The sequence below is a fragment of the Xiphias gladius genome, chromosome 15 (assembly GCF_016859285.1).
Source record: "Xiphias gladius isolate SHS-SW01 ecotype Sanya breed wild chromosome 15, ASM1685928v1, whole genome shotgun sequence".
Taxonomy (NCBI): domain Eukaryota; kingdom Metazoa; phylum Chordata; class Actinopteri; order Istiophoriformes; family Xiphiidae; genus Xiphias; species Xiphias gladius.
In genome coordinates, this window is record NC_053414.1 from 2,319,286 (window position 1) to 2,339,110 (window position 19,825).

The 19,825-nt window shown below is 47.4% G+C and overlaps 2 protein-coding genes across 3 annotated transcripts in view; both read right to left on the reverse strand.

Moving 5' to 3' along the window:
* LOC120800900 (spectrin beta chain, non-erythrocytic 1) overlaps positions 1-7,413 on the reverse strand; it is a 48,261-nt gene extending 40,848 nt beyond the window's left edge. The window contains exons 1-2 of one of the 2 annotated variants that reach the window (XM_040147365.1): positions 7,270-7,413; positions 1,989-2,144 (exon numbers count right to left, since the gene is read on the reverse strand). The gene's annotated coding sequence lies outside the window, so the exon portion shown is untranslated. The remainder of the gene's footprint in view (positions 1-1,988; positions 2,145-7,269) is intronic. The other variant, XM_040147364.1, reaches the window with a different exon arrangement.
* Positions 7,414-12,614: 5,201 nt separating this feature from the next.
* On the reverse strand, positions 12,615-19,817 carry polr3f (polymerase (RNA) III (DNA directed) polypeptide F). The gene is made up of 9 exons (XM_040146972.1): positions 19,519-19,817; positions 17,836-17,953; positions 17,597-17,664; positions 16,566-16,633; positions 16,346-16,458; positions 16,010-16,153; positions 14,882-14,989; positions 13,847-14,038; positions 12,615-13,757 (listed from the first exon to the last, which is right to left on the reverse strand). Exons 1-9 carry the CDS (start codon positions 19,578-19,580, stop codon positions 13,680-13,682), a joined length of 951 nt encoding a protein of 316 aa, XP_040002906.1. The 5' UTR covers positions 19,581-19,817; the 3' UTR covers positions 12,615-13,679.
* Between the last annotated feature and the right edge of the window lie 8 nt (positions 19,818-19,825).

A 19,825-nucleotide genomic window follows, 5' to 3' on the forward strand; every position in this document is an offset into this window, starting at 1 on the left:
TGAGCGGAGGTGATCTGATGAAGTAAAGAGCTCCATCAGACTGAGCAGCAGCAGAAGTCATTACAGCACTCAGACATCCAGAGGATGTCCTAAGGGACAAAGTCCATTAATGGACACGACTTCCCAGAATCCTCTGCTGGATGATGGAGACGGATCACTGATCAGTCAGAGCGTCGACAGCGGCAGCATCACAGGAGAACGACAGGTCAGGGGTCGGAGGCTACAGCAGCTAAAAACTGTACTCGAGTAAAAGTACCGTTACTCTGTGAAAACAAGCAGAAGTAGACGACGGAGTACTGAGAAAATGACTCGAGTAAAAGACAAACAGCAGCCGGCTGGTGTTTGTCTTAGTCTTCTCTATCCTGCATCTTTTATTTGACACGGACAAGATTGTATATAAAAGCCCTCTGAACAGGACAAACACATTAAGAACAAGTAATTCCAGCTGCCTGCCAGTAACGACCCAGGGCTCAAACACTCTCACATATTGATCTGTTAGTTTACTACATGCATGTTTCTACTGAGCCGCATCAAAGACAAGCTTCCATCACTTTACAACAGACAGCCGAGTTTCTCCGATTCGGAGATCACAGATGGATGAGATGCATCATTACAATGAATTTCAGAGCGAAGCTGTGGTGAGCAGGCGGCTGGAGAACGGAGCCACGGATCACGAACCGGTTTCTTTAAATTCAAAATTTAATTCAGCAGCAGAGTCACTTGCGCTGATTAACGTCGTTCTTTAACGCCAGCGGGAAATCGATCTGATCGGCACAAGGTCAAGACACACACCCGAACGTACTTGGTTACTCTCCACCGCTGGAGAACGTTGTGAACGTTAAATCTTTACGGTTTGAAATTTCTCAAACAGTAAAGTGAGAAACATGAAAGGACACAAAAGTAAATGTTATAAAAAGGGACAGAAAAGGGAACATGTCCCAGACTTCCCTGGAAAAGAAGCTGTTTGAGGATAAAAATAGAGGAAAGTTTCCCAGTGAAAACTGAGGGACAGAGAGGAGAAATAAAGTTTAAAGAGGAGGTGGGGCTGGGGGGTGCAGGAAGTGTTAGTGGCCCCCGCCCTCTCCCTCTGGATTTGTGTCTGTTTGAGTTCACATCGCTCCACATTCCCCAAACATGACGAACAGAAACTCACAGAGAACGCCCCCCCCCCAACATGAGGTCACGGCTCAGACTACCCCCCCCCCATTCAGGCCGACCACCCTCCTTGCCTCAACCCGAAATGATTTGTCTCTCAATCCGTCATGTGACAGAAAATTCATTAGCAACTGTTTTGATAATTCAATATTCTAGTTCTCAACATCACCTTTGCGGCTATTTTACGTTTTATTTGAGGCTAAACTGAATGTCTCTGGGCTTTGGACAGTTGCTGGGGGCCAACTGGGTTCTCTGATGCATTTTTTAAATATATACTGAAAGGGAGGGTCCGCCCAGTGTGTGTGTGTGTGTGTGTGTTCAGGGGGGTGCGTTGAACAAATGGGTCCGACTCCTGCTGTAATACCATCAAACATTCCTTGGAGCCTGACAGTCACAGCTGAGGAAACAACACACACACACACACACACACACACACACACACACACAATACACACACAAACACGCACATTTGTTCAACTATCCCTGCCAGGACATTCATTGACATTCCCAGCCCCTCACCCTAACCTGAACCCTAAAACCAGGTCTGGAGGAGACATGAGTCCCCACGGGTTAGTGTGCATTCACTTAAATATTAGAACAAGGAATACACACACACACACACACACACACACACACACAAACACACACACACACACACATAACTTAAACAGACATTGCAGTGGCATTAATCCCCATGAGACTTTAAATCAAGTCTTAGTCCTAAAACAAAGCAAATCATTGTGGGAACATTTTGTTTTGGGTTTTTTTTTCTTGTCATCAAACACGAGTAATACCCACACACACACACACACAGGGCAGCAGGTGTGTGTCACCTGTCTCCAGCAGCAGCTGTCTCACAGGATGTCCGCCAAACAGGCGGTTGGTTGTACAGGCGTGTTAACAGGTCAGGAATGTGTCTGCTCAGAGTTTCGGTTTGTGGCTGGCACCAACACCGCAGCGACGGTAGCTCTTCAGTTTTCTCACAAAAACTGAAAACACAAAGAGTCTGAGGAACCACACTGAGCAAAACCAGACCGGGTCCTAACACAAGCTACAACCAGGTCTCCACCACATTCAGACCAGACCACTTACAGCTCCACATTCGATACACGGTAGCTTTTAGTCATTTAACTGATTAGTCAAATCAAAAGAAAGATCATCAGTAAAAACCCGTTCGCAGACATTTTGTTGTTCTGCTTCTAAATTGTGACGATTTGACTTTTTCTGAATCTCTTTGGGTTTTGGACAAAACGAGACATCTAAGGACTTTGGGCTCCAGGAAACTGAGACGGACATCGTCATAGTTTTCCGGCATTTTATAGTGATGGAGAATCAATTAACTGAGAAAATAATTGACAGTAACTGTTAGCTGCAGCTCGTTGAAGCCACTTTACGGGCAAAGGTTGTGCTAAATATTCATGTCTCCCAAAAACACATTAGTGCACACAGCTGTTAGCTTTTCAGTTTCAGACACAGACTTAAGAGTTCGACGTTCACGTCGATCCCAGCCTCATGTCTGTACAGTAAATATGAAGCTGACGCAGCAGCCGCTTAGTTGAGCAGGTTAGCTGACACGTAAAAATGTGAAGCCTCCGCTCCCGACGTGAAGTCGTCCGGCGCGTAAGGGGCAGAATTTTTGCTTTTTGTATCAAACAAACGAGATCTAACAGGTTCGTGTTACAGCGGACAACTGATGGACACAGAGCGGCTGCTATTAGACACATAAATGAAACATTAGAGTAAAAAAGGACAAAATCACGGCCACAAACAAAACCGACGACGTCACAGACTCATCTGTCAGTTCAGGGCAGAGCGAGGAGTCGACTGTTTGTGTTCCAGAAACAGCAGAAGAAGAAGAATGAGCTCACTGAACAGAGCAGGGTGGAGTTATTGGATTAACACACACACACACACACACACACACAGTCATTTCCTGGTTAGCTGACCCCACCCTTCAACACAGAGCAGCTCCATCACTGATCTCTGGTCAGTACAAACAGAGTGAAACATTTTTGCTGAATCACACGTCAGAACGCAAGAGCTGCAACAATCAGATGATTAATCAATTAGCCGAAAACTATTCTGATTATTGATTAGTTAATAGCCAATTTTCAAACAAAATTCCCAAAACATTTGCAGCGTACAGGTTGGTAAATGAGAGACTTTGTTTTTACGTTTTAAAAGATGAGTTCATTTTAAATGTAATATTTTTGACATGACAAGACATTTGATGACGTCATCTTCTGCTGTGGGATGTGAGGACCAGCTCCATGTTTTGTAAACAGACAATTAATTGATTAGTCCAGGACATAACTGGCAGATTAATCAATGATGAAAATAATTTTCAGCTGCAGCCCGACACACCACAGAGCGAATACCGAGGTAGTGATACGAACGTGTCTAAAACACGAATGTGGGGGAAAAGTCAATATTCAAACTGTAACGACCTGTTAGATCCAGAACTTACCAACAGACCGTTTGCAGTAGTGTGCCTTGTGATCCAGCGGAGGGCGCTCTAAGGCTTCACCATCAGCTCGACCTATGGCGCGACCCATTGACCTATCAAGCTAGTAATGTTACGTTGTTTGCTACGGAAATGGAGGGAGCTAGCGAGCAAAGCCGCCCTGAGCAGTGTGTGGACTTATTCTGGGTTCTACACCGTAGGCGGCAAAGTAACTCACAAAGACGAGGCCGTTTGTCGACTTTGTACAAAGCAACTGTCTCGCACCACAACGACGACAAATCTGTGGACTCGTCTGTTAGTTTGCCGCCCAGGTGAGGCAGCCGAGGCACCACAGACGAGGGGAGCAACCTCAGGTGTAGAGCCTCGTCCGACTACCTGCTATTCGGCTCACTCCTCGCCAGAAGCTCGAGACCCTTTACTCGCTTAAAGGATGAATCTGGTCGATTTCTACCCGGCGTATTTCCCATAGACGTGGCCATTGTGGCTCTATGGGTCGTGCTAACGCTTCACACGACTGGAAGAGGAAATACCGTATGTACCACCGCCAGCGATAAACACTAGCAGCACCTGGCTTTATTCCACTGTGAGCCCCCATGAAAGGTGGCAGCTCCCAGGTTCCCAGGTGTAAACATCCAGCAATAAAGACCACGGACGTCTCTGATTCGTCACAGTCTGCATCTTTACATGTTATCCGTGCAGTTCAGACACTAGAAAGTACTGTTTGCTCCGACTTATGAACACAAGCTAAGCGGAACGCCGTCCACGGCCTCGAACATGTAAACAAACCGCCGTGAGCGGATGAATACGCAGGGCGAGTAGGTCGGCCGGCGAGGCGTCCTGGATGTAGATCAGCCACCGTGGCCGTTCCAGGCAGACCCGACTCAGAGACAATGTTTGGAGTAATTCACGTGAGACGCCTCCTTGAAGCCAAAGTCCCCGTAGTGGTACTTTGTCCTAGTCATTGCAGCTTCGGCTTTGTCAGTGCGCAGTTACAGTTACATAACAGCTTTTGTTGTGTCGAGCAGTTTAATCATTCCTGCTCCTCCAGCGCTGCCAATGTACTCGCTGCTTCTCGGTTTCTTTTAAATTTTATATGCAGAGTGTGAAAAAACGTGGCCTCTCATGTCAGCCAGAGGAGCTTCTCACACACCAGCGAGTCTACATCGTCCGGTCGAGAAACATCTCTGAGGGTGTTTCTAGTCGCTCTGAAGTCTCCAGGTGTGAGCAGAGGTTCGTCCCTCAGGTGGAGGGAAGACAGAAACTGTCTTTAACCGCTGATAACAAGCTCAAACTCATGAGTCTGAGTGAGGCTTCCGCCATTTGTTTTTCACATCTTGACTGAGGACTGGGGGCTTCACAGAGAGCAGTTCATTTAGATGAAGAACGGCGCATTAACAACCAAGCTGAAACCGGTAGCGGCTGCCTTCGGAAAGAAGCCGAATCATCGCAGTGAGACGTTAACGAGGGCTAGTCAGGTTAGCCGATGGGCGCCGATGGACGACTGATGGACATTGTTGTTGTTCGCTCGTCTCCAGTTGTGCTGTATGAGGACACTGACCCAACCTCGTCTTATAGTTCTGGAATAACATCAGCAGGAGGACACGGAAGGAAACGCATCGACACATTTGTCAGAGCTCGAGGACGCAAACGATGCGTGAACGTAAATTGAACCTTTGGCTGTTCACGAGAAAACTCCGCAGGAAGCTTTCGCTTATTTGTTTAGAACGATTAACAACAAGAATTCGTCCGAGATGATTCTTCGTCTGCTTATTTAGTCCAACCAACGAAAAAACATCCAAAAACCCCCAAAAGATTCAGTTCGCAAAGAAACAGAAAACCGTCACAACGGCGAAGCTGAAACCGGGAAAGGAAAAATCGTCCATGATCAACAACCGGTCATCAACCGATCGATTAATGGACGCGGCAACAACCTATCAGGACCATCTGGATGATCTGAGCCCTTAACAGCTGATGGAAATACAGATGTTGACGTGAGATGTTTTACAGTGTAAACATCATTACGATTAGATCCAATAGAAATGATGGAAAATATAATCAGCTGTGATGAATCTGAAAATGTGGTAATATTTCTCTAATGTTACCTGCAACTTTCCACAAATGTTCTGCAAATGTTCCAGATGTAATGAGAACACTCCCAGAAGGCAGAACACTAGTTCCTCTCATGGTTACGTTGACACTAATGGGTTCTCCACGGCCTCTGTGTCTTTTTAAAGTACCTCTGAAGAACCTCCGGAGAACACCTGAAGCTATTAAACGTTACAGTAACAACACTCGAGGACCCTGTTTCCTGAAAGTACCGGCATGTTCCACTCAGAGAACGTTCTACCAAGGCTTCATGAGAACATTCTTTGTAAGCGGCAGGTATGGGAACCTGGGGGGAACCTTGATTGATGCTAGGATTGTCTCAACCTTAGAGAACAGAGCGTTGCTGCAAACCAAACCCTGTTGGCTGGAACACACCCATAACTGTTCTCACGACGCAAAACGAAGTTTTGGACATTAGAACAACACGGGAACGTTCTCCAAACATTCAGTGGAGGTAAAGCAACCACACGGGAACCATTAGTGAACGTTTCCTAAAGGTATCGGTATAACTATGGGGGAATGTTCTTTGGAGACCTTTACAGAACATTATTTGAAAATTGCAAGAGATGGAAGAGCTTGGGAACTTTGGGGGAACATTACAGGAACGTCCGGATTCTCCTAACTGTAGCAAAACGTTCCCAAAACGTTCCCACAACCGAATCTCAGCGGCTGACCGAGTCCTAGCTTCATTTCTAGTGATGTTTTAGTTCTTTATCTGTCACCGGAACTGATCTAATCACCCCAGCGACTGAAATGACACAAAAATGTGTTAAAAGCTGTGGTGGGGGGGGGTCATCGGGTCCAGTCGGTCCCGTTTAACAACATAACGGTTTTGTTGGGGGGGGGGGGGGTTGTTTCCGCGACCGAACCCCGCACTGAGAGGCTGTTTTGGGGGCTGAGGCCTCCCCACCAGTCCGTGTCTTCCAGTATGTTCGCAGTTCCGTCGGAGCCCAGCAGAGCCTCTCACAGCCGGGGACAGCTGCTGGAGGCCGGACACATCCCGCTCGTTCTGCCGCCTAAAACACCCGCAAATGTGCGCTGTGAGGCGTGTTTACGTGGGTGAGGAGGTCCGCTGCTTATTGTGCTGAACACACACACACACACACACACACACACACACACACACACACACACACACACACACACACACACACCACCTCCTCCTCCTCCCGCGGCCACGCCTGTTTTTGCGTCCATGCATGGCGCACCGTTATTATCCTCCATCCTCCTGCCGAGACAAATGGCTGCTGGCGGGCCGGCGGGGCGGGGGGGACGAGCGGCGGACATGCGGGCTGAGCGACGCCGCGGCACGGCTGCAGAGCGCGGCCGGGCCGGGGGACAGGACCGGGCCTCCGGGAGCCCGCTGACTTCCCGCTCCTAACCGGAGCAGCAGAGTCCGATCGGTAGGATCCGGCTCCTCCGCCACGAAGCGAAGTTTGCGGAGGATCGCAGGCTCCGGGAGTCCCTCCCTCCGCACGGCTCCAATCACAGCAACAATAGAGACACAGTGGACGCAGGTAGAAACGGAGAAGGAGGCGGCTTACCTGCTCAGAAGATCCACCCGAGTCTCCAAACTTTAGCGGAGACGAGGAAGAGTCGGACGCGGAGAGGACGGAGCGACTGACCGAGACACAGACGGGAGGGAGCTGCTGCTGCTGCTGCTGCTGCAGGGAATGATGGGAAAGAATCCGCACTGCCCCCCTCCTCCCCCAGCCTCCTCCCCTCCTCCTCCCCAGCCTCCTCCTCCTCCTCCCACAGCCACGCCTGTTTTTGCGTCCATGCATGGCGCACCGTTATTATCCTCCATCCTCCTGCCGAGACAAATGGCTGCTGGCGGGCCGGCGGGGCGGGGGGGACGAGCGGCGGACATGCGGGCTGAGCGACGCCGCGGCACGGCTGCAGAGCGCGGCCGGGCCGGGGGACAGGACCGGGCCTCCGGGAGCCCGCTGACTTCCCGCTCCTAACCGGAGCAGCAGAGTCCGATCGGTAGGATCCGGCTCCTCCGCCACGAAGCGAAGTTTGCGGAGGATCGCAGGCTCCGGGAGTCCCTCCCTCCGCACGGCTCCAATCACAGCAACAATAGAGACACAGTGGACGCAGGGAGAAACGGAGAAGGAGGCGGCTTACCTGCTCAGAAGATCCACCCGAGTCTCCAAACTTTAGCGGAGACGAGGAAGAGTCGGACGCGGAGAGGACGGAGCGACTGACCGAGACACAGACGGGAGGGAGCTGCTGCTGCTGCTGCTGCTGCAGGGAATGATGGGAAAGAATCCGCACTGCCCCCCTCCTCCTCCCCCAGCCTCCCTCCTCCCCCAGCCTCCTCCCCTCCTCCTCCCACAGCCCCCCCCCCTCCATCAGACTCTCTCAGGTCTCTGCATCAGTCTGACCGGGTCTGGATCAGACTCAGGTCCTGGTTTTAGTCTTTATTTCTCTGACTGGACTTTGTGCTGCGTTCGTGGACATCCCTGGATTCTACATCAACTCCAGCTTTGAGAAAACAACGGTCCTAAACTCCTGTCAGCGCCCCCTACAGGCCGCAGACTTCATCACAGGCATCGTGCTCATTTACCTGTCCTCAGAGTCTGAACACGTCCAGTTTGTCCTGAGGGGGGCGCTGCAGGGAAAGTCTGAAGGGTTCGTCCTCTGGAGAGCAGGAGCTTCCAGACTACAGCAGGTCGTCCAGTCTGACTGAGACCTGGACTAACGGCACAAAAACCGAACGGCAGCCTGACCTTCGGTCCGTCGTCACAATGAAGAGGAAAATCCTCAGAAACCCGTCTCTTCGGTGTCTCAGGCTGGAAAAACCAGACCTGTCCAAAACCACCTGACACTCCTGTTACTGTCCCTGAGGTTATTCTGGGAGATGTTCCCAACGCCCCTTCATCTATAATTTGTAATGTCTGATCAATCAATTGATCAATAAAGCGTCTTCTTCAGTTTGACCTACTGACCAAAACCCGGAGATTCAGTTTATTGTGACATGAATATTATCATCACGTCAACATTCGTTCGATACAAATATAACACACCGGTACCTGGAGTTTCCATTCTATTAAATATTAAGAGTGTTTCTGGGAAACAAAAATTTAAACTCAAGGGTTACTTACTCAGAAAGCTTTGGGCCACGGGATACGGCCCGGAGAGCCGCTGAGTAAGGAAACCTTGCGTCTATTTATTTTTATCCCGGATGTTCCCATCATGAAGAATGAACCTCTGCGGTAGGACAACGTATTGATACACAGATCTGGAAACAGAGAAAGTAGTCCCATTAAAGTGAGACAAAAAGACTCCAGACTCGGTCTGGGCAGGTTTTAGGTCTGTAGCGTGACTACACAGGCGGCTTCGAGGCTCCGACCCCTCGGGCCCCTGGGCTTGTGCCCTGTAGACCTTTTCGGTGGTCCACCCGTGGACACTCCCAGTCAGTATAAGACAGCGAGGGCTCAGGGGTGGACCACTAAACAGGTCTACATGGCCGGGGCCCAGGGGTCAGGGCCCCCCTAGGACAGAGCAGCGGTTCAGTCCACGTGGAGTGTGAAAGTGATGTCACACAGTGGGTGTGGCTCCATTTCGCCAGAGTCAGTGCTAATTAATAGTTAATGAGCTTAATAGATCTGCAGCCATCAACAATCAGCTGCTGTCAGGGGAAAAACTCACAACTACAACTGCAGTTTATTGTTCTGAAGATCGTGGCCCTTTCGAGGTGAGGCCGCTGAGGCTCATGGGTACCGCAGCTCCCGGACTCATTACACACCGAAAGGAGAACCTGGAACATTTCTGAGACTTCCTGAGCCCCTCTGCTCTCCGACTGGTCGATATGAAAACGTGGAAACACGTTGAGGAGCCGCTGTGGTGTAAAGTGAGCTGTGCTGACAGCAGCACTCGGCCCATTACAGCCTGATGGAGCCCGTTAACGATCTGTGATGGAAAACACTGAGGCCCGACGAGACCGGCCATCGGATGGAGGCGCCGAGTGCATCAGAGAGCACGAGATACGCACCCGAGCGCTCTGTCTGCCGCCACGGTTCAGGCTGGAAAACGGGTAGAATCCGGACGTCTTCGGTTCCCGGGGACGGAATAAGTCCTACACACGTCCTCATTGTCACCAAGCTGAAAGGGTCGTTCACGTTTCTCAGGTTTGTCCCGAAACCTTCAGCCGCTCCGCTACTTCTGTAGAAGTTAAAGAGGATCCCGGGTCAGTGGCTGACAGCCGGGACTCATTTGTTGGTTTTGGTTTCTTCAGATAATCTTCACTTATGGGAGAAAAGAGGAAAAATGGCATTTGTCCCCTGCCACAGTTGGACCCTCAGTTCCAGTCAACTTACCAACATAACTACGTTATATCTACATGACATGAGCTGAGGACACACATGGCAGAGCGAGAGAAACTGGACCAGAGGGCGTGTTCAGGTTTCTGAAACCAGGATAAGCTCTTCACATTTGCAAAACATAACCAGGATGAAACCAGATCATAACCCCAATGCTAGTGTGCATGTAAACGCACACACACACAAACAAAGAGACAATGTCCCTGTCACTGTAGTAATCCCTTTCTCTCAGAGATGCCAAATGACCCAACTCTAAATGAAAGCCTTGTTTTGGTTTCGGAAGCCTTCGCTGACCGATTTATGATCAACTAGTGATCGTAGAGAGATGACAGGAAACGAGCGAGACAGAGTTGGAACACAGACCTGCAGCTGTACTCGCACTCGGGACGTCTGGTAATCGATGGACGTCCTAACGCCGTTTCAGTCGCCACGTGCCGACTAGAGCCTCTGTAAACAACATCCTTTGACTTCACTCTGCACCAGAGTGATCAAGCACAATTTCAAAATGTCGAACCGCTCCAGCTTGTGACCCATTAAAACGCTGTGGGATGTGCTTGTAACGTCCTCATCACTGGTTGCACACGTCTAGCGGCTGCGTCCAGTTCGAATAGAAATATCCAGTTAATTATACAAACAATAGCAGAGAGTATGAACAGTTTTCTGCCAGAAATGTTTTTGTTATCTTGTACTATCCATCGTCTCATGACCCCTCAGATTTATCCTGGGACCCCTTTTGAGGGTCCTGAGCCCCAGATTGGGAATCACAGCAGTAATTCATCACAACTGACATCAAGTCTGTTTTAAAATCTTCAGTCACGTTATTGTTGAGAGGTAATGCTTTATAATGTAGCACTGACCAAAAAATGTCTGCGGGTTTGACCATTTTTTAATGAATGGAAACGCAGCATAAATATAAAGATGGCTGTGATTCGGTCCTTCAAGTCCGGTGTGCAGGGAAGGAAAATGACCTGGAGGCCCACCCAGAGACACCGACAAGTCCAGGTAGAGCCGCTCAGCATGTGGACGCCGACAGTCAGAGCGACTCGTTCCTCCTCTAAGGGAAACGCCAACACAGCAGCAGTAACAACGCGTCTGCACAGGAGGCGTTTATGAGCAGCATGTTGGCAGAGCGTTGAGTTACAGGACACCTGAGTCTTCGCAGAGCCCAACCGAGGTTTCTTCAGCGTTCACCACATTAAATTTATGACTTTTAAATCCCACATAGAAAGAAACTCCATATCTTTTCCAGTCTCATGCTGGTCGTAGAATATCGGAAAACAAACACAAAGACCTACAATTATTTAAGTACATAAATTTGACAGCAGCTTCGTTGGGTTGTAGATTTTATTGTAGGCCTCCCCACCAGTCCGTGTTTCACCCATCAGTCCACATTCAATAATCCATGATGACAGTGATAACATGTTTTTAAAAATGTTAGTAAAGTAGTATTAAAAATCAAAAACTGAAATCTCGCATTTACCGAACTATTCAGACCCTTTACTCAGTAGTTAGTTGAAGCCCTTTTGGCAGCAGTTGCAGCTTCCGGTCTTCTTGGTTTAGTCTCTACAAGCTTTCACACCTGGATCTGGGGAGTTTATCCTCACAGGTTCTGTCAGACTGGACGGGAAGGGTCTGCCATCTTCAGCTCTCTCCACGGATCCTCTATGGGGTCTAGGTCTGGACTTTGGCTGGACCACTAAAGGACAGTCAGAGACTTATCCTGAAGCCAGTCCAGCGTTGTCTGGGCAGGTCATTGTCGTGCTGAAAGGTGAACCCTTACCCCGGTCTCAGGACACCTGTACTCTGGAGCAGGTTTTCCTCAAGGACCTCTCTGTATTTGGCTCCTCCCCGTCCCTACTGCTGAGGAGCCCCCCCATCGCACGATGCTGCCACCACCATACTCCACCATGGGGGTGGTATGAACCAGGTGATGAGCAGAGCCGGGTGTTCACCAGAGACAGTGTTTGGAGTTTGGTCCAAAGGGTTCAGTTTTGTCTCTAGGGAGACCAGTGAATCTGTTTGACAAACTCCCACCAGGCTGTGATCTGTCTTTTACTCAAAGTGGCTTCTGTCCAACGTCTCTACCATAAAGACCTGACTGATGGAGATGTCGTCCTCCTGGCAGGTTCTCTCGTCTCTGCAGAAGACTTCTCTTAATGGACCGTTGGGTTCTTGTTCACCTCCCCGATCAAGAACCTTCTTGTCCTGTTATTCAGTTTGGTCGGACGTCCAACTCCAGGAAGAGTCCTGGTGGTTCCAGACTTATTTAGGCCCCTGTGCTCCTGGGAACACTCAAAGCTCAGAAATGGTTTTTGACCTTTGTCCTGATCTAGGTCTCGCCACAGTTTTATCACGGAGGTCTACAGAGAGTTCCTCGGACTTCATGGTTCGGTTTTTGTCCTGACATTCAGTGCGAATTGTGGAACGTTATGTAAACAGGTGTGTGTGTGTGTCTGTGTCTTTCTAAACTCTGTCCAATCAGTTCAGTTTGCCACAGTTCTAGACTCATCTCAAGGCTAATTAAAGCAAACAGGAAGCACCTGACCACAGTTTGGAGCCACAGAAAAGGGTCTGGATACTTTTATGAATGAGAGGTTTCTGTTCTTGGTTTTTAATACATTTTCCAAAGATTCTAAAAACATGTTTTCACTCTGTCCTCATGGACTATTGAGTGTGGACTGATGGGAAAAATGGCCATTTTATCCATTTAAAATAAAATCTACAACACAATCAGGTGAAGGCATCTGAATACTTTCTGAAGCTACTGTGAAGCCCATTTTTAAACTCAGGACTTCCCAGCTTCATATGACAATAATTCCTGGTAATAAAATGAATCAATTATTATGACCTGGACCCATGTATGGATTACTGAACAGGCCTAAAGGACACTGGCCCAAGGAATCACAAAACCACCAGAAAGAGACTGTGACGCAGGTAGTTGGTTTAGTTTCTCTTTAACACTGGGGGCCCATTGTCTCCAAATCTGTCCATGCCTGGACTCAGGCTGCAGACAACTGATGGACCAATTAACCAATTTAAAAAAAATAGCATCAATAATGAATTTGTTAATTTAAGTTTTTGCCAGAAATCGACACCTGCCCATCACGAGTCGATGTCAGCCGTGAAAAAAATAATAAAAAGCTTTGAGAGACAGCTGAGACTTTTTAAAACCTTCCAAACTGAATTCGGTTCTGAAGCGTTGACTTTAAGTACCTGTAGCTTGAGTAAAAAGCGAACCGTGGCCTGTGCAGACACCTGGATTGATAAAAGAAGCAAAGTGTTCTGATGGACAGCAGAAAAACGTGGCTGAAACGCCGTTAGACCAGCGCCCCCCCAACGCCTCTCAGCTGGGGCAGATATCAGCCAGGGAACTGTTGTTTCCCCTAGTCCAACCCCTACCCAGGAGTCTGGATCCAGATTTGGTGCTGTGCTTCTTCGTCACCAGAGACATGAGAATCCACATCCCTCATTTAGAGACTACATCAAACAGACCAGTCACGCATTTTCACAATTCCAGTTTCATTAAACGTTGTGATAAATAGAAAAAAAATTACACGAATCACAGATCGCTGGGAAAATGAACATATCTTTTCATCACAGAGAAAAGAGCAGAGCGAGACGAGCAGCTGTCAGAAGTCCAGCCACTCCGTCATGTAGATGCAGTTGGACGGAGAGATTTCTCCTCCTTCATGACAGTCATCAAACACCTGAGGAGAGACAACAGCTAATCAGGCCTCAGTCATTTACAACCTCACGTGTAGTCCTCCAACAGAAGCCACGTATGATTCTGTGTTACCGGGCAGAGTCCGCAGGGCGTCTTGACGAGGCCGGTGGGTTGGATGACGGGGTTGACGCCACGGTAAAGCTTCATCTGTCCGTCCACGCTGCCCACCGTTCCCTCCTTGGCGGCGATGACGGTCATCTCCACCTTCCCGTCGTAGATCAGCGTGTTCAGGATGGTCTCGATGTCATCCATGGACAGATCCACCTGTAAACACCTGTCAGTCAAAATGGGAGCGACAGCAGCTTCAATTCTGCAGGATCAGGTATTTTACTGATACCTGACTAAAGCCCCACGTGGCCTGAATGACTGTCTGTAGGCAGGAGCCAGATCCTTGGACTTTAAGGTCCAAGGATCTGTTTTTTTTTTTTTAAACAGTTTTTTTTTAATGCAACTCAGAGTGAAACTTTTGTGTGAAAATGGAGGAAGTTAAAACGTTTCTGCTGATCTGATGAAACATGCTGACGCCAACACACAGACCTGTTTGGGAACCAGCATGTCGACAGAAAAGATTTAAACCATCGGGAGAACAAGACCCTGTAAAAGCTCGTTAGATCTGTCAGGTCAGTTCTGCTTTTCTCTTGGAGACCCACAGACCCGTAGTCTGGGTCTGTTTCCATTCTGTCAAACTGTCCCATTAAAAGCTGCCGAATCAGCTGTGATAAGCTCCTGTTGCAGCGTAGCCGTCGATGTTCAGACAACTGTCACTGGGTCGCTGTGACACTGAAGGAAACTTAAAAACAGGAAGATTCTGAATGAAGTTCTGCAGCCTCTTTTTCCTCTGGTCTCTAAGTGGATTTCTGGAGCTTTATTGTGGCGGGACATCAGAGATCAGGATGTGCTCAGGAAGTTGAAGTAACACTGAATCATATCAACAGGGTTGTCGGTTGATACATGGGGCTAAAGACAGTTCAAAACAAACTGCGGTAACCTGAGTTATATGTAGGTGTGAGGGGAATCATGCGGATCTACAGGTGATTATATTGACGTGTGATTGGCCGTTTTGAGGTGTGTGATGTCATGAGAGGGGTGGAGCAATGAGAGCGTCACCTTGCTGATTCCCAGCTCACAGATGTATTTCCAGACTTCATGTGAGGTGGCGAAGGAGCTGTTCCTCTGAACCATGGGACTCTGTTTGCTGTCCCTCGCCGCTTCAGCCTGAACACACAAACACAGCGCGGGGGTCACGTGACCAGCAACGACACCTGAAGCCTAACCGTCGCCCAAATCCTCAAACTGAACCCAGAGCTTTAGGAGGGAAGGCCTCATTTTTACATACACCAGATCTAGAGATTCAGTCTGGAGTTCTGGTTCAGGGTCAGTTTGACTTTGCTGCCACCTGCTGGTCTGTAAAATGACGTCAGCGCTTTAAAAATAGGCTCATCCATAAACTTCATCTTACATCTGAGCATTTTAGGACACTCTCAATGGAAAAACACCGGCGAGGATGAAACTTCATGTTCAGGTAGTTCAGGAAGTGCCTTAGACCGAGGGTTGCGACCCCTATTACTCTCAGCGATCTGTGTGGGTTTATGGTAGGACTGACCCAACTAACAGTTCTGAGGCTTCGAAGCTTCAGTGAGAATCACTGGTGAACATTTGAAGCTTAAGCTCAGCTACTGACAGTTCTATGGTGATTTACCAAACTCGTAGCCCATCAGTGATCTGCCCGTTTCGTTTGTTGTATCTGCCGCTCGACTTTTTGGTCGTCGCCTTCACAAATCTAGACGTTATTCCCGACTCGACTTTTTCCGCATCTTGCTGGCGTAGCCGTAAGTTGGAAATCTGTCACGTGGTCACGTGTCACTGTCCCACTGTCAGTGCTGGTAACGTTAGATGAGAGCTGTGACGCACAGAACTACAACTAAGATTAAATGTGGTCTGTCTGAGAATAACTAGTAATTAATGTTGACGCATAGTGAACGATGATGATTACTTTTTCTGATTTCATGGACTAGTTGGGATTTCTGTGGTAATTCATATGTAGCAATAAAAACAAACACAGCGTTCATATACGAACTTGTACATCAGTTACCATAGCAACGGCAGAAACTTTGAGGCATGGGTCAGCCTTAGTTTATTGTGTATTTTTAATCTTCAATCAATAACATTTAGAGTAACTGAACAAAAGCTCGGAGAACGAGGGTTGAACGCTGCTTTAAATAACGTTCTTTGTACCTTGCTCTGCAGGAACTTGAAGCACTGCTGGTTGAGAACTTCAACAAACTCGGACTCAAAGTCCTGGTCGCTGTACCAGGCACCCCCCGTCACCGAGCGGTCCGGCTGCAGGTTGTAGAGCATGTACACCTTCTTCTTAGAGGCCTGCACAAAATAAACATGCAACTGTCAGGAGAAAAACCGGTATCTCCACAGGATCAGCTGATCAGGACCAAAGATAAACAGCTGAGGTTTGGGTCTGGTCCTGATGGTTTACAGCTGATCAGAGAGTCTGAAGAGGACCGACGAGTCCGAAATGGTCGTCTCTGTAGTTTTATGTTCAATCAGTGAACTCACAGCCACAGATTTAACAGCTTTGATGAGTTTCTTGCTCTCCAGGTTCTTCAGGATCTTGTTGATCTCAGTCAGAGGAAGGTTACTCTTAAAGCGGATGTCTCTGCTCCAGATCCCTGCAGCAACAGAATCAGTCTTTAAAAACGGTTCCTACCGCGTCTTAACCTAACGCGTAGAAACAGCAGTTAGTGTTGGAGATGTGTGTCGACCAGCAGTCCGTTACCTTTGTTTCCTGCGTCCTCGATGATCTGATAAACCAGTTTCTCCTGGTTGTCTGAACCTTTCATCTTACTGAAACAGGAAAAACCATGAGAACAGCTCAGGTTCAGGGTCACAGCAGATCAGTTCAGACCATCAGGTGTCACACAGCATCAACACTCACGTCATGAGTTAGTAGGCGCGCTGTATTTTTTACTGACAGGAAATATGCGAGGATGGCAGCTGATTTCAAAATTCAAACTTTATAAATGATGTGTTGATAGCAATAATAATAATAATAATAATAATAATAATAGTAATGTATTTAATTTATACAGCGTTTTTAATGGAATTTAAAGACGCTTGACATAGATAAATCATTAGCAAAAAGAAGTTAGACACAAAAACAGCAGCAGGAAAATCACAGTATGAAAAGTAGGAACAAATACAGTATAAGAGAAAAGACGTAGTGTCACGTAACAGAGCCGAGCTTTTGTTAAAAGCAACTTTAAAAAGGTGAGTTTCAGATGCTGTTTTAAAGCTGGGGAGGGTGGAAGAGCATTTAATGTCCCTGGGGTGAGTGGTCCGGGGGGGGGGCAGCGATGGAGAAGGCTCTGCAGTAAGCAGTTTATATTTCTGTGTCTGTAAACACTTTCCTCTCAAGAGCTCTTAGTAGTGCTTCCATTTGTGTTTGAATTCTTCCACAGTGAGTCTGCTACAACACGGTCGATCCCTAATCATCAGGTCTTGAAATCACATTATTATGGAAACCTCAAAAACAGGTTTCATCATAATACGTTTTTGTTAGTTGGTATAAATGTACAGAAAAGCGGGAAAAGGATTTCAATGGTTTCAGGTTCTGTTTTCTTTGTTTACTGATTGTTTTTATTAAGAACCTCTCCTTCACTCCAGAATCCAGCTGACGTCCCGAACGCCGTCAGCCTTACTGATGCTGTGGAACAGTTTGGGGTATAGCAGTGGAGTCCTAGTTCTGTACATGTGGTTGTAGTAGCATCAGTGTTACTGCAGAGGGCGACAGGTGTGCGCTGCGTTTACCTGGCGCTCTGGCAGTCCTTCAGTCTGTACAGGAGACCTGAACTGTTCCTCAGCAGGTCCAGCTGACCCTGGAACAGGTCGACAGGACAGGTTCAGACCAGCTGACATCATCAATAACTAATCAATAAGACTGATTGGGTAGTGACTAGAAACACAACCAGCTGAGAACATGGTTACGGTCTGATCAGGGAGACCAACAAGGAGAGAGGAGCCAGCAGTGACATCATCATCGGACTGACCAATGAGAGCAGCTTGTTGATGGCCATGGCTCTCTGCTGAGGCTCCAGGTGAGGCAGGTCGTTCTGGATCACCTGGTCTGTGATGCCATGAGGAAACTGCTGACACAGCTCTTTGATCCTACAACACACAGACACACACACACACACACACACACACAGAATCTGTTATTCTTCTGACAATTGACTCATTGTGAGTCAGATTAAGAGAGAATGTTTGAATTCTCTGGTTCCAGCTTCTCAGGTGTGAATCCTTTCTGTTTTCTGACTCAGTGACGGAATCTCCAGGACTCAGACTGTGGCAGATGTTTTTCACTATCTTCTCACATTTTATGGCTTAATCGATTAATAAAGAAAAGAATCAACAGATTAGTCGTCAGTTGCAGCTGTGAACCTCAGTATTTCTCGGTAGTAACTGAAATGTGTCAAAGGTCAGATTCATAATCTCATTTCTTTTCCCATTAATCAGATAATTCCTCATTTGACCATCATTTCTGCAGTTTGTTTAAATTTGACAATTTTTATTAAAAAACAAATGTTTATATTTCTTCAAATCTGGTATCTGAAAATAATGTTTTTGTACCAGAATGAAAACTCAGGTGTCAAACTGACAGTATTCATTTTTGTTTCATTTTAAGCCGAACCCTCTGCACATTATTCTATAGCGCTGAAACTAATCATTCTTTTCATTGTTGAGTCATCTGTCTATATTTTTTTTTTTAATTTTATTTTTGTCAATAAAAATAAAAAAAAAAAAAAAAAAAACGTCCATCCCAGTCCCAGTTTCCCCAACAACGTTTTTTTTCATGTCTCGTTTTGTCCAAAACCCAAAGATCTTCAGTTACTGAGACAGAAAACAGAGACGAACTGAAAATCTGAGAGACTGGAGAGAGAAAGCAGGGACGCGGGCTTTGTTTAATTAATAATAAATGAGTGTTTAACAGCCACAAGCGTGGATTAAAAGCTCAGCAGGGGCTGGGTTACCTGCGGGTTACCTGCGTGTTACCTGCGTTCATCTGGGCTGCTGAGGAAGTTCACAATGACCTCATGAAATGAACCTTTCGTTTCAGCAGAGGAAGGCGGCTCAGTGTCCAAAACGATGGGACAAAAGCTGAGATTTTACCTGAACGGATAAATACACCCTGATCTCCTCAATAAACGTCCGGCATCTGGACATCTTTCTGCCAGTCTCGCCGTCAGTCCACGGCAGAAGAGAATTATAGCCAAACTCCCTTTCAAATAATCTCGATTAACAGCGAACTAACTTGTTTGCTGGATTGACCGAGTGTGAAAACCTAAATTGGGATTGTTTGTAAATCTAAAGAACAAATACTCCAGTTCGGCGACACATTCAAAAGACCGATCTGAACTTTAATCAATAAAATATCCCGTTAGAGGAAGAAAAACCTGAGATGCTTAGAGAAGGATGCTTCAACAAAACTCCTACAAGAGAGAAGAAAATGTCCACATTTAGGTGTAATAAACCAAGTTTGGTGTGCTACATGAACCCGAATTTACAGAAACTTTTCCACGGTTACGAAAGTTTCTTTTCGCGGCATGTGTCTGATTGTAACCGAGTAAACACTAAATCTGTCAGAATTTAGACGGAGTTCGGCGCATCCCTCTCTCTTAAGTGAACAGCACCTTTGGCTCAGCGGTAACTCTCGTTGACGTTGTCCGACTAACCTGTTCTCAATCTCCGCAGGGTCTGAAAGGTTCGTCTCCTTCTTCACTTTGACTTCAGACATTTTTATAAAACTCTGCTGGTCCGTATTTTTCTCTCTGAGCCGCTCTTAGTTGGCCTGCTAACCTGTTAGCCTGTTAACCTGTTAGCTAATGTTGCCTAAAATGCTAGTTCGGGGTCCTGAAAAGTTCGCAGCTGGCGTGGGGGTCCTGAAAACTGCCTGTTTAAAAAATCTGAACGTGATTCTTCTTTTTTCCCTTTTGTGGCAGGTAGCAAACCAGCGTTAAGGTTAAGGTTGGAGTGTGGACC

Bases quoted from the DNA above. Each gene is read 5' to 3' on its own strand.
- polr3f (XM_040146972.1), bottom strand. From the start codon at position 19,580: ATGTCTGAAGTCAAAGTGAAGAAGGAGACGAACCTTTCAGACCCTGCG. The intron at 16,459-16,565 runs GTAACGGACTGC...CTGTTGCTGCAG, and splicing joins CGAGGACGCAGGAAACAAAG to GGATCTGGAGCAGAGACATC. The intron at 14,039-14,881 runs GTGACGCTCTCA...AGGTGTTTACAG, and splicing joins GTGAGCTGGGAATCAGCAAG to GTGGATCTGTCCATGGATGA.